At 53.7% G+C, this 17,805-nt stretch overlaps 1 protein-coding gene and 1 long non-coding RNA gene across 6 annotated transcripts; one reads left to right on the forward strand and one right to left on the reverse strand.

The window, feature by feature from the left end:
* Window positions 1-3,790: 3,790 nt before the first annotated feature.
* Window positions 3,791-12,652, reverse strand: DNAJB5 (DnaJ heat shock protein family (Hsp40) member B5). Of its 5 annotated transcripts, none has more exons than XM_030817530.1 (5): window positions 12,462-12,652; window positions 11,406-11,547; window positions 8,780-9,024; window positions 5,359-5,960; window positions 3,791-5,199 (listed from the first exon to the last, which is right to left on the reverse strand). In XM_030817530.1, exons 1-5 carry the CDS (start codon window positions 12,622-12,624, stop codon window positions 4,966-4,968), a joined length of 1,386 nt encoding a protein of 461 aa, XP_030673390.1. In that variant the 5' UTR covers window positions 12,625-12,652; the 3' UTR covers window positions 3,791-4,965. The 5 variants fall into 5 exon arrangements, with proteins under 5 accessions (XP_030673390.1, XP_003263430.2, XP_030673391.1 ...); XM_003263382.4 differs by having other exon boundaries at window positions 11,406-11,550; XM_030817531.1 differs by having other exon boundaries at window positions 3,796-5,199; window positions 11,406-11,719; window positions 12,462-12,548.
* Window positions 12,653-12,913: 261 nt separating this feature from the next.
* Window positions 12,914-16,869, forward strand: LOC105740300. Its single transcript, XR_001116340.1, has 2 exons — window positions 12,914-13,134; window positions 16,350-16,869. It is a non-coding gene; the product is annotated as an uncharacterized LOC105740300 (long non-coding RNA).
* Window positions 16,870-17,805: the final 936 nt, after the last annotated feature.

The raw sequence follows: 17,805 nt of genomic DNA on the forward strand, positions 1-17,805 counted from the left end.
GTGGCCTATATTATGTGTATTGCTCATGGCTTGCTGACAGTGATATATCACTCCCTTCTGGGAAGTCCTATAGCTACTTGAAAACTGGAAATTTGGCACCCTCAGTGCAGGAACACTGCCTAAATACCTCTTGGAAGCTTTCCTTTCTTGAAGCAGGTGCTACACGGCACTAGAAGCCTAAGTGGTATGGTTTTGAGCATGGCAGAGATAGAGTTTACCTCTTTAAAGTCTCTGAATCTGTAAAACTTAAGGTGATAGAGACCCAATCGTGGCTCCTTTCCCAAGTCCACTTTTATCCCTCAGCCACCTATGTTTCAGGGATGGCTAAATTGAGGTTGCTTAGCTCCTTGAAACAAACAGGCAGGTCGGGAGATAAGCTGATCACAAGAAATTCGGCCCCCACCCTGGAGAGTCCTTTCCCTGCCTCCTCAAATGTGAGCAAGAAAGTCCAGAGGACCCTGAGTTCAAGGAGGAGAGCAAACAAACTTTTTAGCTCCTTTTGCCCTCTCCATGGACAAGTCTTGTCAGAGTGGGTCTATTTGAGGGCCAAGAGAGGCAGTCCGGAGTTACTTCAAGTTAGACAAAGACAGGACATACCCAATGGATGAGAGTGGAGTTGTATCCCAACAGACTCTGGCCATGGAGGAGCATTGCCTGGAGGCAGAAGGGGCTCACCACAGAGCATAGTTTCTTCTTTAGGAAAAGGATATGGGAGATTAGGTATTTCTTTAAGAGCCGAAGAGGACAGGGAGGTAGGAAGTCCAAAGAGACTTCAGTTCCTAAGCCACAACGGGAAGATGTCCAGGAGATAAATGCCTATCTGGGTAGTCAAGGGGCTCCGGTGACTAAGGAATACTCCCCAACCAAGAATCCTGGTTGCCCAAGATCCAGGATGGCCAAAGCTTAAGGGGATGTTACTGTCATACAAGATGAGCAAACGATTGTCATAGTACTGTCATTACAAAATCACACACACACACACACACCTACTATAAAAACATTCAAGGGCTTATCAATGTGGGAAAACCCAATAACGACCCCAACCCCTCAGGACCAGATTGAATTGGTCTCTCCCACAGCTCTTTTACTATCTTGACTTTTCTACAGCTCTGTGCACACGTGCCTGTCTCTAGGGGTGGTTACACAGGCATCACAATAGCAGAAATTCCTCATGCAGCCTCTAAGAAGGGTAAGGTTCAAATTGCAGGTAAAGTTGCAGTCAGCCTTAGGACTTTCCCAGTGAAGTGTCCCTTGCTTCTCTCAGATAGCCTTGCTTCTAGGCTCTCAAAATCCAATCCCCCGCCGGGCGTGGTGGCTCACATCTGTAATCCAGCACTTTGGGAGGCCAAGGGTCACCTGAGATCAGGAGTTCAAGACCAGCCTGGCCAACATGGTGAAAACCCGTCTCTACTAAAAAATACAAAAATTAGCCAGGTGTGATGGCGGGCGCCTATAATCCCAGCTACTTAGGAGGCTGAGGCCGGAGAATCGCTTGAACCTGGGAGGCGGAGGTTGCGGTGAGCCGAGATCATGCCATTGCACTCCAGCCTGGGTGACAAGAGTGAACTCCATCTAAAAAAAAAATCCTATCCCCAGAGTGTGCTCAGCAGGACATGACAATTTCCCAGGTCTTGTGTGTCTACACAGAGGCCAAAGGGAGCAGTCTGGCCCAGCAGACCAGAATCCCAAAACTTCAGCCCTCAGGAAAAATCCCGGACAAGAATTTAGCCACAAGTCAAGAGAGAGGCTACCCTAGGAGCCCCAAAGGAGGAGACCATTGAGTAGGGGATGTAGGGCGGGGGCGTCTCCCTGCTCAGGCCAGGGGATTAGCAGATACCCTTGTGAGCAAGACCCCCTGGTTTCTGCACATTTCCTCCTTTCGAAGGGGGTACAAAAGTACCTCAGGTGAAAGGATGAGCTTTTAATCAGTGTCTTTATTGTGGTGAAAAAAGCCAATTAGTGTCAGCTTCAGCCAGGCCCAGCTGAAGGCAGAGCTGTCTGGATAGTACTAGGGACACTGGCACTCAGGAGGGCATGACTGTCATGGGCCTGATCCTGGAGAAGATGTGGGATTCATACTCAAAGTCAGCCCCAGGAGGACGTCCAGGGCTAGGCAGAGCCTGCAGATGGGCATTTCTTCAACTATAGGGCTCCTTCTACCCAGACTGCAGGAAAGGGACAAGTGCCCCCTCATGCAGCCACCACTCAGGTCCTGAGGGCCAGGGTTGTCTCCGTAGACACAGGCAGGTCAGAGGCCAGGACAGATCCCTAGATAACTGTGAGATTCGAGGATTTGCAGCTGTGTTCAGGCTCCCAGGGAGCCTGTGTCTATAGCCAGGCCTCACCAGCATGGGCCAAGGAGGCCAGGTACCTCTCGCTACCCTTTCCAATGTCCAGGCTCTGTCTTTTACTGCTAGCCACCATGAATATTATATAGTACTATAAGTGTTTAACTGTACATAGCACATATGAAAGCACTTTCCACAGCTATTGTTCATAGAACATGCTTATAAGCCAGAACCATAAAACCTTAATTAACTATAATACATCAACTCCATACTTCCAAAGAACATACCTTCCCACAGGAATATCGACCAGTACTTTTCATCGTACATTCAGTCGTTCATCGTACATAGCACATTACAGTCAAATAAATCCTCATCACCACAGATATCCCCCCCCCCACCCAGATAGTGGTTTCTCGCTCACCATCCTCCGTGAAATCAATATCCTGCACAAGAGTGCTACTCTCCTCACTCCAGGCCCATAACACTTGGGGGTAGCTCTTCTAGTCAGCCAGAAAGTCCTTCAGCCTTGCCAGGAGCAGTGGCTCATGCTTGTAATCCCAGCACTTTGGGAGGCCAAGGCAGGCAGATCACTTGAGGTCAAGAGTTTTGTTTTTTTTTTGAGACGGAGTCTCGCTCTGTCGCCCAGGCTGGAGTGCAGTGGCGCAATCTCGGCTCACTGCAAGCTCCGCTTCCCAGGTTCACGCCATTCTCCTGCCTCAGCCTCTCCGAGTAGCTGGGACTACAGACGCCTGCCACCATGCCTGGCTAATTTTTTGTATTTTTAGTAGAGACGGGGTTTCACTGTGGTCTCGATCTCCTGACCTCGTGATCCGCCCACCTCGGCCTCCCAAAGTGCTGGGATTACAAGCATGAGCCACCGCGCCCGGCCTGAGGTCAAGAGTTTGAGACCAGCCTGGGCAACATGGTGAAACCCCGTCTCTACCAAAAATATAAAAATTAGCTGGGTGTGGTGGTGCATGCCTATAATGCCAGCTACTCGGAGGCTGAGGCAGGAGAATCGCTTGAAGCTAGGAGACAGAGGCTGCAGTGAACCAAGATCGCATCACTGCACTCCAGCTGGGGCAACGGAGCAAGACTCCATGTCAAAAAAAAAAAAAAAAAGTTCTCCATCCCCTCCTAGAAAAAAATTTTCTCCTAGAAGGAAAATTTATCTGACTCAGAGAAAATTTAGACAAGAAGAGAAAATCTGTTTGTTTTCATGCTAGCACATCTGAAGACAATGGTCTCTGTCTCTCATGAGCAGGGATATTTTTCCTTCCCAAATATATGTTTCTTCTAATAGCTGAGTGGTACTTTCTGTCTGTGCTGTGTTTGGAGTATATGTTTTAGAAATCCCAGGAGGCTTAGAGGAAGGCAGAGGTCAGCTTCAGCTTATACTGAGGGCCTGCTTGGGCTTCTCAAAGGTGACCAGAGCCCGGGAGGGAGGGTGACAGTGGCCCTCCTCACCCACCCCCATCCCAGGTTTGTTGCTTCTGCTCAGATGCCATATTTTTAAAATACTTTATTTTTTACATAATACTGTCATTACAAAAAAATACAAAAAAACTACTATAAAAACATTCAGGGGCTTGTCAAAGTGAGAAAACCTAAAGACCCCACCCCAGGATCTGGCTGAAGCAGTCTTCCCCCAGCTCCTTCACTATGACCTTTATACAACTGTGGGGGTGGGGTGGGATCACACAGGCATAAAAGGGCTGGAAATTCCCCACACAGCCTCCAAGGGTAAGAAATAAGTAGCTTCACATATCACAAAAGTGGGATTTGGAAGTTTGGGGGTGGCTAGGCCCTGAGTTCAGAGGTGTGGGGAAAAACCTGTGACCCTGAATCTCTTGGTGGGGAATAGCTGCCACCTGACCCCAAAGCCCTTTCCCTTCCTGATGAAGGCTGGGAGATGGGCCCTGCCCCCCACCTCTTAGCCTTAATATCTCAGGCCCCATTCCCTGCCCTCCACCCTTGAACACTCCTGAGAGCAGCAGGGAGGAGAGAACCTCCAGCTCTGACGGTGTAGGCAGGGCAGCTGTTGCAGAGGCTGCTGAGGAGCTCACCCCCCTGCTCCAGATGAAAAGTGTCTCGTGCTCAAGTCCCTGTTCACAGGTTGTGAACTTTCCCTTCTCATCCTCTCTCCTCTCTCACAGAGAGGCACAGACAGCTCTAGGTGAGTGCTTCTTGTGCATGAATATGTGTGCGATAGCCTTGGACACTGTGGACCTGGGGGTGGGGCTGAGAAAGCAATGTCCTTTCTAGTCTCTTCCACCCCCAACAGCAGGAAGCCAAAGGGAAGGGAGGGGACTGGTATTAGCAAAGCTGGGGGGAGGAGGACATGCTATGTACAGGCATGGATAAGGAATCTCTACATATCTTCAAGTAGCACTCAGGTCACTCTCCAGCCACTGCAGTGGAAACTGGATTCAAAGCTAGTGACATGAACATTGACCCCTGGCCTGGGCTAGCTCTCCCCACCTCCCTCCCACTCCCCCCAGGCAGCCCAGCTCTGAAAGGGGTCAGGGACAGGAACATTTTCCTGAAAACCAGTGGCTTTTTTTTGCATTTTAGAAAAAGTTGCCAGTGTCCAGTGGACATCAAGCTGGGTGCACACTGAGTGGAGTGAGTGTTGGGGGTATTGCTGTGGTAGGCTCTGGACTGGCTGGGGCAGAGCCTAGGAACAGGGTAGGTGCTGCTTAAGGATCTGTCTTGTCTGTGGTGTTAATCTGTCTGGGAAGCGAACTTTGAACTCAACAATGAGGTCTCCCCGCTGAGTTGGCACTTTGGGGAAGGGAAGGCCCTCCCCACGGAGTCTCTTCACGGTGCCTGGCTTGATGACATCATTGCAGGGCAAAGGGATCACTCGGCCATCGATGGTGGGAATGTTCACAGTGCAGCCACACAGCGCCTGGGAAAGACGAAGCAGAAAGTGAGGAAAAGGTGGGGTAAGGTGAGTGGGAAGGAAGGAAAGAGACTGAGGTGGGGAAAGAATGTGCCAGCTGGCGGGAAGAGAGGGAATGTCCCCACCATCTCCCCAGCACACACACACAGCCTGACTAGGCCCCACCTCCTTGAGGCTGATCAGGGCACTGTAGAGCACGTTGGTGCCATCTCGGCGGAAGTGTGCATGGGGCTTGTCTTTGAGCACAAAGACGATGTCAGCAGGGATGTTGTCAGGTGTGGCATCGCCCTCTTTGGGGAAGGTGATCTTGGTGCCTTCCTTCCAGCCACGCTTGATGACTATGTGCAGGATCTTGTCCTCGGTGCGCACAGTTCGCCCATCAGGGTTGAGGCGACGCCTCGTGATCTTCATGCGCTTGGTGGAGCCATGGTAGATCTCCTCCAGGGACACCCGCAGCTCGTGCACCACTGGGGGGTCCTGCACTTTGCGCCGAGGGTACAGTGGTTCTGGGGCTCGCCTTGGACCCCTACTCAGCCCATTGAAGCCAAAACGGCCGAAAGCACCAAATGGGTCCTCATCTTCATCCACATCCATGTCATCTGGGTCAAAGCCACTGAAGGGCCGAGTGGAACGGCTGCTGGCAAAGAAGATATCGAAGGGGTTGGAGCCACCAAAGAAGGAGGCAAAGGTGGCATGGGGGTCCCCATGAAAGGTGTAGTGAAAGGAGCCACTGGAGCCACCTGATGTGCCACCGCCGGTCTTCAGGCCTAGAGGGGAGGAGAAGTTAGGGGCAGTGTGGCTTATTCTGGCCCCACCCCAGTGTCTTCCCCCTGCCCTCTAGCTCCCAGTTCACAGGCCTAGAGAAAGAAGTAACCTTTAAATCCCACAGAGAGGGCCAGGCTAATAGAGTAAGAAAGGCTTCTGGCAAGATTATTTTCCATTCCTAATTATATATTTAATAACGATGCATAACTTGAGATTCAAAGAGGCTTGCTTACCCAATAGGTGGAAAAGCCAGGACTAGAGGACTTAGAGGATGTGACTTCCAGTCCTGTAATCTTTTCCACATACTCATGGTCCAAAGATGTCTCAAAAAGCCTTGAATGACTAGCCTGGTGTCACATTACAAGTGATACTTGGTTCCCAAATCTTTGCTTATCTCCAAAGACATACAGGACAAGGGGCCATCAGACAGGATGTGACCACAGAGGGGGCTGGTAAGTGAACAATCGCAAATAGGGTAGGGATCCAACCCAGGAGGAAGACCACTTTCACTCTGCTTCTAGCAATGTTTCCTCTTTCCCTGACTCCTGCTCAAATAGGAAATCAGGAAGCCTTAAAAATCGGGAAAGCTCATTAGCTTGGAGATGAAGAGCTATTTTTCTAGAAAAAGTTTTCAAATGCTTTGTTCCCACACTCTGCTCGGTGTTACACAACTTTAGGGAGTGTCATTCACACATTGTACAGACATAGACTACAATGGGAATGGAGCTCCCTGGAGTTATACAACAGCAAATGCCATACCCCACACCTAATGTTGAGCAACCAAAATGCATGAATGGGCTGGCACATGGCAGGTGGTGACCTTAGCTGCTCTCTCTGTCGGGTCCTGTCTAAGGGGCTCAGATTCCTGGAGGCAGCCTTCATGCAGAGGAGGGGTTGCTGGTGGTAGTGGGGGATGTGGGGAAAGGGTTCACACTGAGAACTGCTCCGGAATACGGAGACTATGGGTGGGGTCCAGGCTAGGAAAGAGACCCTTCTCTTTGAGGCCGTTTATCTAGAATTTCAACTGATCATGGAGATCTGAGCCTAAATTAGCCTCTTATTTCCTGGGACCACAAGGGCAGATTTGAGTTTCACTAGAGAGGCCAAGTGGCAGACGGTTCAGGGACTTGTGGCAGCTGCCTCTTCACCCCTCCCCCAAGACCTAGGATCTCTCCTTTCCTTTTATCGAGGGGCTGATTATCAAGCAAGTTCAAGCAGCCTGGGAGAGCTTGGTGAGAGAGGGAGGGAGGCTGGACCGATGATGACGGGAAGGGGTAATTCTCTCTATAGAGATTTCTGTTCTTCCACTACCACCCCCTTTTCAAGCTGGGAGCAACTTGTCCCTAGCTGGAGCTGCACACAGAGTCTGTGTGTATAACTGCTCTATAATAGATGGCTGCTGGGGATTGGGCAGGGTGGACAGAAATATAACCAACATTTCTGAGCTGCTTCTCCCTCCCCAGGCCATGGAGGTCCCCTTAAGGCCATGCCGCATCCTCAGGGGCCCTCCTGGGATGGGGTTCTGCATCAGAACCTGGAGTCTGGACCCCTTCACTTAGGCAGAAGGGGTGAAGTATCTCGGGGGAGCTCTCCCAGCTCCTGCCTTCTTTCTAAACAAAGGTGAGGCTGAATGGAGGAATGGGTGCAATTCCAAGACAGGTCACATGGTGGCATGGTGTCTGCACTGCTTCCCTCTTTCCCACTGCTATCCCTCCCATCCCTCCATGCCAGAGAGAAAAATGTCTTAGCTGGAAGAATACTGGGGGTTCCAGCTGGTATCTGGTGAATCTGGGAGTTGACATGTCTAGGAGGTAGGCAGGAAGAATGGAAGGAACTGGCAGCATGGAGAATAGGAAAAGGGAGTTGGGAGGACGAGGGTGCACAGAGGGGCAGGGAACACAAGGCCAGGAGGAGGGGAAGAAAATAACCTTCTTATCTACAGATGATTAGCCCATTTAGTTTTGAGGATAGAATGGGGAGGGTGAAGAGGAGGAGAATGTGAAAGAAAGGTGGATTCTGTTGGGGAGGAAGGACAGTTCTTCCCAGGAAAGAGAGTCTTCAGTGTGACAATGTCTCTTAATATAGCCTGACAGGTGCCTGTGGCTGGCGGGTGGCAGGCAGCCCTGAGGGGCAGGCCCAGAATTAGCAGCTACATCATGGCCGTGGGATGTGCTGGGAGGGGCCTCCCTCTCAGAGGCTTTATTTGGGCCTTTCCTGCCTCCCATCCCATGGCCACCAGCTACCCCAGGGAAGGGGGAAGATGCCAGCAGCAGTTCCCTTTCCACCCTTGGATCCCTGCCACTTCCTCTGGGAGGCAAAGCTCCACCTCTGTTCTGCTGGCCAGAAGCAGGCAGGGCCAGGGGAGAGAAGGGGAAAGCCATTTCTGCTCAGAGCTCTGGCAGTTAATTCCCAGGCTGCTTAAGGGCCAGACTTTTATGCTGATGAATGTAAATGCTCTGTCCTCAGAGAGCCACACACTCCCTCTCCTCAAACTTCCCCATCAGCCAATGAAGCAGCAGAGACTTCAGGCAGGACTAATAAGGCTGGGAAGGAAAGAAGGGCGGGGAAGGCCTCTGGCTCTTGCTTCAGCCCTCTCTAAGGCCTGAACCTGAGGAGGGAGGGGGCAGAGAGAGGCCGGGAGAACTAGGGTGAGCTGAGCTGGGTAGTGAGTGGGCTCCTCTCTCCTCTGGGTGACAGTGCTGGAAACCCTTGCCGCCCTCACCCCCTCCACAGCCTCCAGTTCCCTGCTACACAAACTGGTGCACCTGGGACCCCTACCAAGTGGAGGGTCCAGGATTGGGCTGGAGTGCTGCCCTCTTACCTTCCTCCCCATACTGGTCATACAGGCCCCGTTTCTTGGGGTCACTCAGCACATCATAGGCCTCTGCAATCTCCTTAAACTTCTCCTCAGCGTTGGCTTCTTTATTCTTGTCTGGGTGGTACTTCAAGGCCATCTTCCGGTAGGCTTTCTTGATCTCATCCTCGTTGGCCCCCGATGGGATCCCAAGAATCTTGTAATAATCTTTTCCCATCACAGCCACTGGACCAGCACTGGTCTCCTTGTTTCTGAAAGAAACCCAGGGCCAAGACTTGATGCCTTCTCTTCTGCCCCAGCCCTGTTCCTGATGATCTTGCAATCCCTAGATGACTCCCTGGGTAACCTTCAGCAGGTCATGCCTGTTCTGTGGGCCTGTGTCCCCCCATCTGTAAAATGAAAGGTTTGGACTAGATGATCGCTTCTGGCTCTGACATTCTAGAATTCTGTGATTCCGTCCTCACCTCCTGGGTTTTCCCAGCAGGAAGCTGAAGGTTGTGGCCCACTCTTGGGGCTAGGCTGAGGCCCTGGTCCTTGGGCCAGACTGAGGACCCCTGAGAGGCCCTGCTGAGCGAGGTGGCACCATGGACTGAGTGACCCACACACAGGAGCTGGCGAAGGTCAGTGTAACGGGTGAGGTCACCTGAGCATCGTGGTCTCCTACGCCACGCCTCAGGCATGGTGCCCAGGCTGAGGGCAGCTGGGGCAGTGGCCCAGGACTGGGAACAGGCCTGGGTCTTCTGCCAGCTGTCCTGGACAGCCAGACTGAGTCAGGGAATGGGTGTCTGGAGTCCTGTCTGCCATTGGAGACCCCAGGCCTCCCCGCCCCCACCCCTCTGACGATGCTAAGCCTCACGTGTGACTCAGATCACAGGGTGACTCACAGCCTTTGGAAACTGCTATTTCCATCTCCCTCATTAGCAGGGGGGATGACACTATCCTTCCCCCAACCAGGGCAACAGTTCCCTTTACTCATTTGCCAGTGTCTACACACAAAACTGTGAGGGCTGTGCCGCCTAAGCACCAGTGAGAGTGAACAAAAGCATCCTGGGGACAGGACTTTTTCAACCCCAGCTGTTAGGAGACAATTGGGCACTAACCAACCATCATTTCATTAATACCTCTCCTAGCCCCACCCCACGACCCCAGTCCACCCTGTGGTTTAGGATCTGGCCCAGCGTCAGACCCATATTCCTCTGAGTCCCTTTTAAGGTGGGTGCAGGAGCATTTGTTCTAAGACAAACGCACAACCCGAATTCTTCCATTCCAGTCTCCTTCCATCGGTGTGTCTGTGGTGGATATCAGGGGAAGGGGGACTTTCCTGTAGCTAGAGCTCTCTGGGGGATGGCCAGAAGCCATTCTCAGCCCTTCTGAGACTTGGCCAACCCCTGCCAAAGCCAAGAGAACCAGCGTCTTTCTAGCAATGTCCTAGGCTGGCAGCCACAGCTGAGACCTGCCTTTCTGCCTCTGACTGCTTCACAGCAGGGAGGTGTACAGGGTGTCCTCGCAGGAGTGAGGGCTGTAACTGGGTAACAGGGAGGCACCCAAGGCCCTAGGTGGGCAGGGACAATGGCCCTCACTGCTGCCCCCACAGGCCCTGCTGCAGGTGGCTGGATTGACTCATGGTTCTTGGAGTCACCTTTCTCTGACGAAGAAAAGGCTCCACAAAGGCGGGTACTCCCCCATCGCCCCCCACCAGCATGTCACGTCTGTGGGGGAGACGGGGTGGGGGTAGGGTTGGGAGAGGCAGAGAAGAAAGAGCACCTCGAGAGGGGGGCAGCGATTTTCGGAAATGGCGGCCAAAGCCGTCTGAGAGGGAGCTGGGGGTGGTCTGCCATTTCTGCCTCAACCCACACCTTCTTTCCCCTGGGACTGGGAAAGAACCGTAGCACACCAAGAGGGTGCCCCCAGAGAACGAGTGCAGCTTCCAGGCAGAGGGCCAGTGGAACGGCTCACCAACCACCCACCTCCTTTTGGTGTCCCTGCATTACCTCCCCACCCGGCCAGCTTCCTCCCTGGTACCCACCTGCTAGCTGCTCTAGGCCCATACATCTCTTGCCTCCACAGACACAGGGCAAGCTCTTTCAGGATCTGCCTCCTTTTTCTCTTTCTGCTTTCCTCCCTCCTTCCCTTCCCCCCTACCCACAGGCCACGTGTTGGAATGACAAAGGAGCCCCATGGCATGGCACTGCCTTTGATGGAGAAGAATGAGGAGGATGTTAAGGTAGAGGCAGGAAGGAAAAATGGGGAGAAAATGGCGAGGGGGACTGTTGAGGTACACGGAGGGGAGATGGCTGATACAGAAAATGAGGTACTGATGGAGGGGGATGAGTGACAGATGGAAATGGCTGAGGTGGAAAACGGGTTAATGATGGGTTGAAAGGGAGGAATGTAGAGTTGAAATAATGGAGGAAATGTCTGTGGAAAATGGATACCTGAACGGTTTGAGATAAGAGAGGAATGATAAGGGGTGCAATTCGTTCAAATATGTGGGTGAGGCAGGAGGGGGGTTCCTGTATGTCACGGAGGGGATGAGGATGAGGTGGAGGAAGCAGGAAGGCAATGGAGGGGATGGCCGCATGGAGGGTTTGACCGGGTATGGGTGTGAGTGCCCTTCTCCGGAGGGACTTACCGAAACTTTACAAACCCATTCAGCGTCCACGCTCGAAGTTTTAAGGGCTCCAGCTGAATTTTAAACATCAAGCTGGCTAAGAAGTCTTCTCCCCAGGAGTGTGGGAAGCTCCGGAAAGCTCCTCGGGCCTGCAGTGGGGGTGCTGCTGGGGGTGGGCAGGAGAGCACTGTGCGCTTAAACATGCCCAGCCAAGCCCCTCACCTCTGATTGCTCCACCGGAGCCGGCCTGAAGTGCTGCAGCTCTGGAAGCCACCTCCTCGGACTCTCAGAGGCGCGTGCCCAGCAAGGCCTGTCTGGCGCAGCAGGTGCCGGACCTGATCCCCAGGTGTGGAGAGTGAAGGGAGAGGACCCGCGGCCACCTGCTCTCAGGTGCAGCAGTGTCTGGCTGGCTGTGAGCGGCTGTATGGCAGCGTGTCAGTGAGGCTGGGAGTGCAAGCGTGTGTTTGTGAGTGGCAGCGTGTATACCTGTGACAGGTGTGATTGTGAGGGCCCGAGAGGCAGTGAGCTCCTGTCGCCTCTCCCTGGGGAGGACCCGACCCCAATCCCCAAGAACCTACTCAATGAAGTCACTGATGGGAGTCTCCTCCCTCGCGGATGGGCGGGGCAGAGCGGAGCTCGGCCGGGACAAAAGGCGCGGCGAGGAGAGGAGGGGAGGGGGCTCGGGCGGGGGAGGGTGGTCGGTGATGTCACCCGCGCTGGCTGGCTGGTCTGCTCACAGATGCCTCCGCCCCACAGAACCCAGTCTGGTCCGGTCCGACTCAACCCAACCCTCCCCTCCCCTCCCCTCCCCTCCCCTCCCCTCCCCTCCCCTCCCCTCCCCTCCCCTCCCCTTCCCTCCCTTCCCCTCCCCTCCCCTCCCCGGCTCAGACGCTGGCTGCCCCCTGTGACAGCCAAGCCCGGGTCGAGGACTCCGAGCACCCTGCAGACCCCGGGGCCCCGCACCCCCACAGCAGCAGAGCCTACGGGCCCTCAGTGTCCCAACCCCCCAACACCAGGAGCCCTGGCTTCGCGACGCCCCGCTCCCGGGATTCCTGAGTCCTGGCTCGGCGCCCTCACCGGTGAGGAGCTGCGGGCGCCGCCGTGGTCCGTGAGACAGCCGCTGCCCCCTCCCCCGGCTCCGGCTCCGCCGCCTCCACCCGGGACAGGAGTCGCCTGCCCGCCGGCCGCAGACAGCGGGACCGGGAGCCCGCCCCCACGGCTCCGCCTCCGCGCCGCCCATTGAACTGCCTTCCTGTCACTCAGCTCAGCCTCTACTGTGATTGGGCAGTTTTCAACAAGCAGCTTGGTGATAGCCGCCCATCCTCCGCCCCTGTCACCCGGCCACACGCGCACACATTCCAGGCAGTGATTGGTGTGGATCTGATTGGCGCCCTCTGGGATCACTCAACCACGCCTCTTTGCCGTCTTGTCGTCCCATTGGTGAAAAAGACAGAGGGCGGCAACCCCGCTCGCCCTTTGATTTTATTGGTTCGTGCCTGAGACTCAGACCTGAGCCTTGGGGGCAACTATATTAGTCCAATCTCTGAGTTGAGAAGGTGGGATGGACTGGCCACTGCTCGAATCCCAGGAGAACCTTCTGGAACCCTTGCGACGTCAAAGGCAGCCTTAAAGGAAAACTGTACCCACCAGTTGGCCGTGCGGCCGTGCATTCTTTCCTTTCTTCATTGGGGGGCAAGGGGGAGAGAACAGTGCACTCTGGGAGGTGTAGTCCCTGGACCGGGACCAAAAGGTCAGCACTTCTTACTCGCCTTTCAGCCAACGGTGTAACCACCTCGAGCTGACCTCATTTAGCTTTACCTTATCCTGACCCCGCGGTGGCCTGATGTGACCTAACGGAATCTCTAACAGACCCCACGGATGCTGGGTTTCAGAGCCCTCCGGACCTCTCCCCTGAGGGAAACGGATGGCTCTGCCCAGGCCGGCGCCTCCAGGAATCTCCCCCGCCTACCCTCTGTACAGCCCCTCATCCTCGCGCCCCTCTTCAGCGACCCCGCGGTCCCCATTTCAGTCCCCCTTCTAATCAGTCTCTCATCCTGCTTCCCCCTGGAGTGCCTGTGTTTTAGCCCTTTCCTTCTTGGCCCTCGATAATCTCCTGTCTTCCTTCCCGCAGTGATCCGTTTTGTCCTATTCTTGGTTCTTTCTTTACACCCCTGATCTCCTATCCTAGCTCTCCCATTTAATCTTTCATCTCACTCCCCAAGATCCCCTTCCTTAACACCTTCAGAATCTCTAGTCTCCCCCACCCCCCATTAAGTCATTAGATCTCAGCCCCAGTGTCCCCGATGCAGGGAGCAGGCGGGGCTGCGGAGGCGGTCGCCGGCGGAAGCCGCCACTCGAGCAGACGCGGTGCCTGGCGCCCACGTCACTGTCTCCCAGGCCCATCTGTGCTCGAGGGAGCGGGGGTGGGGAGGGAGTAATTTGGGGGTGAAGTGGGGGAGGGAAGTGCTGGGGGGTTGATGATAAAAGAAGGGTCAGGCCAGAAGCTCTCCTTTACTTCTTTCTTCCCTATTTTCCAGAGACAGAGTTTGGACACCCATGAGGTCTTGCTAGAAACTGCAGCTTGAGTACCTGGGCCAAGAGCAGAGCAAGGGGTGGGGGGTGGGGGGCGGGCAGGGTCCTGGGGTCAGGTCTGCAGATTCTTCACTACCTGCCTTAGTGCCAGGAGTCACGATGGGGCTCCCAAGGGTAAAGGGGCATGAGGTGTGAAGGAAAAAAGAGGCTTGGGGTGACAGGAGGATGGAAAGAAAGTGGGGTTGGGGGCCAGGAGGGGAGCAGAGATGGGTGATGAATGTGGGGGAATGAGGAGCATGAGGAATTTGAGGAAATGGGGTTGAGGGAGGGGAGGTAGGGAGAGGGGGTGGTGAGAGGATGGGGAGATGGGGTGAGGGGGATGAGGAGGGGAGGGGCATGGAGCAGATGAGAGATAGGGTGGGAGTAAGGAGGGCAGAAGAAAGGAGGGCTGGGGAGGGGCAGGGAGGCAGGGTGGGGGATAAGGAAAGAAGGGCTGGGGAGGGGCAGGAAGGCAGAGTGGGGGATGAGGAAAGAAGGGGTGAGTAACGAAAGGATGAGGCACAGAGATGGGGTGAGGAGGAGTGAGGAAGGGGGAGGGGAAGGAGGAGGGATGGACTAGTGTGACACAGGGATGGGTAAGGTGGGGTGAGGGGCCCTGCACCGCTGCTGGCTCCTCAGATCTGGGGGCTCTCACTCTCCCACCTCCAGACCCGTGGGGCCCAGGCTGTGGGTGGCTCTACTTCTTCCTATTCCAGTTCTGTCTCTTTTGCCTCCCCCAGCTTGCCTGTGCCAACACGGAGGCAGAGAGTTTAGTCACCAGCCTTTACCTGGCCCCTGCTAATGCTAAAGTGTAGGCTCGGACCTTTGAGGGTGTGGGACTGTGCCTTCAGGTGTTGGTGGCACGGACTCCACTGTTTGCCTAGTCTGCGGTTCCTGCCCTCAGTTCCATTGTCCTGGGTGTCAAGTGTGTGTAGTGCTCAGTGTGGCATGGACCGTGACAGTGTGGTCTGGAGTCTATGCACCTTGTGAGCTTACACACCACACTCGTGCCTCATCTCCTTTGTAAGTGGGGATTGGTGCCTCAGGGAGCTGTTGAGAGGGTTAATTAAGGTAACACAGGTAGTGCACTTAGTTTTGAGCTGGGCATGTAGTTTATACCCAACCAATGGTTAACTTGGTTAACTCAACCAAGTTAACCATTACTCTACATGTTCACAGATGCTGGGAGTGCAAGTGCATCTATAAATCTGAGTCTGATTGGGAGTTATTTGTAGTGTGGTACTGGTAATGTGCTTTGTGAGTGGATCTGTGCAGTTATTTTTGTGTGGTATTGTGCCTGATTCTGTTATATGTTGTAGGTGTATGATTTTGGGTCAGTGTACATGTGTGAGTAAATGACTGAGCGGGCATGTGTCTACATGACAAAGAGTGGATGAGGTATATAGCCGCTGACACATTGACACCATGTCTGCCAGCGTATGCACGCATCTGCAATCATGCCAGTCCCAAACGCCCCCACTCACCCTCCCTCCCCTTGGAGACGTCATAACCCTAGGTGTCCCTCATTTCCTCACCCTGAGGGAACCGGAACTCGTGGGCAGGGGTGGGGGTGGGTGCCAGTGAGGAGGTGTTTTAGACAGAGGCACATGTTCCCTCCCAGACTGTATAGGGAAGGGAGCCCCTATCCTGCTTACATCCCAAAGGCTGCAGAGGAAGTGCCCCCAGCCTGTTTTCAGTTCCCTGTCTTGTCACCATGGTAGCGGTTGCCAGGGGTTCCCATGGTTGCTAAGATCTGGGTGTGGGAGGCTGCCAGACCCTGTTGCCAGTAGAAACAGAGAATCCTGGGGGGAAGGAAGACTACCCTCTTAGCTGCCGGCTCTCTGCAGTGACAGAACTGGCCCTTGGGCCACTTCTCTCCCCCAGTTGTACCTATGATTTGTATGTGGTCGTACTAGTGTGTGTGTGGGAGCAGGAGTGGGGGCTTTAAGAGGAAACCAGACCTAGAATACTGGGATACTAGAATACTGAGGAAAAGGGGGCTCCTTGGCCTACCCATCACCATCCTTAAAGTTGGGAGGGCCTTACGAATTAGTGACTACCAGCCATCTCTACTAAAATACAAAAAAAATTAGCCAGGTGTTGTGACGTATGCCTGTAATCTCAGCTACTCAGGAGGCTGAGGCAAAACAATCGCTTGAACCCAGGGGGCAGAGGTTGCAGTGAGCCAAGATCACGCCACTCCACTCCAGCCTGGGTGACAGAGTGAGACGAGACTCCCTCTCAAAAAAAAAAAAAAAAAGAAAATAAAGAAATGAGTGACTATCTCCTTCTGTCCCCTGTCCCTCATACCTCTCCCCTGGGCAGTCTCCCTGTTTGTTCTTGAGTTCTCCAGTGACTGGGTACTCATTACCTGATGCTTTCTCCTGGGTGTAGGAATGCCACGTTGACCCATCACCTTGGCAGCAGACGGCCTCCCTCCTGTGATCAGACTCTGAGCGTCTCACCTGATACATGCTTCATGCTGACACCCAGGCCCAGACTTTGGTCCCACACTGAGTCCCAACTTTGACCTCAGCCTGAGACACAACCTGGTTGTTGTCCTGGTAGAGACAGTTCCCCAAATCCAGCCTCTGCCCAAACCTTCCTCCTAGACATGTCTGAGCCCTAATTTTGATACAAAATACTTGAATTAATCTTCAGATTCAGTTCTAATCCTATACTGAACTGACTGAACACTGCCAGGGATCTGACTCCCTGATATTTGCTGGCGTCTCCCTGCGTGTTCTGAACTTATGCTGACCAGCACCAAAAGGGTTCAGAGGGATGATTTCTTGCCTTCGGATGAGAGAGCAATGTTAGGGATGACCAGCAGAGGGCGTGCAACATCAGGTTCTAGAGGCAAGCGTCCAAGAGCCCACCTGTGAACTAAAAAAATTAAAGTTCGCGTCTTTGATGCCAAAACTTTGGGGTTATGTGGATTCTTACAGTCATGAATCTTCTCCTTCTGGCTCACCTGGGCTCAGCACTGGGTATGCACAGAATGTGCTTAACTGTTTACTGGCATCTCAGGTCTCAAGAGGACTGAAGTCACCCCACCCCCAAATCAGCATTTCTGTCACATGCTTAATACAGCTCCACTGCCTTCCCTGGTAACCAGTTATGTTTGGTCCTGTTGAGTAGAAATCTGCCTCTCCATAGTGTTCACATTTCATCTTAGCCCTGTCCTTGGGACCACATTGACCTCATTGGCCCATCTGCCAAACGTCACCATCTGCATCCTTCAAATCTGCTTCTCTCCAGGACCCATGCCTTCATGGGTTCATCCCCTGCCTTTCTCAATTCTACTCACTAAGATCATGTTCCTCTGAATGGGTTTCAATTTGTGGTGCCCAGTTATGATTAGCTTTTTCCAGGAGAGCTGGTGCAGGGTATGAATGAGCCGGCCTGCCTCCCTCCTCTGACCGTGAACTTCTTTCCACATAGGCTCAGATTACATCAGTTTTTTTTGTGGTTGTTGTTTTGTTTTTCTTTTGAGACGGAGTCTCGCCCTGTGGCCTAGGCTGGAGTGCAATGGCGTGATCTCGGCTAACTGCAACTTTTGTCTCCTGGGTTCAAGCAATTCTTCTGCCTCAGCCTCCTGAGTAGCTGGAACTACAGGTGTTCACCACCACGCCTGGCTAATTTTTGCATTTTTAGCAGAGACAGGGTTTCGCCATGTTGGCCAGGCTGGTCTTGAACTCTTGACCTCAGGAGATCCACCTGCTTCGGCCTCTCTAAGTGCTGGGATTACAGGAGTGAGCCATCGCACCTGGCCCATCAGTTTATTTTTTGGTAGCCACTCATACTGTTCACCCATACTGAGTTAAGGCCATAAGCTCTTTTCTCCCTG

This window comes from Nomascus leucogenys, chromosome 8, assembly GCF_006542625.1.
Source record: "Nomascus leucogenys isolate Asia chromosome 8, Asia_NLE_v1, whole genome shotgun sequence".
NCBI lineage: Eukaryota > Metazoa > Chordata > Mammalia > Primates > Hylobatidae > Nomascus > Nomascus leucogenys.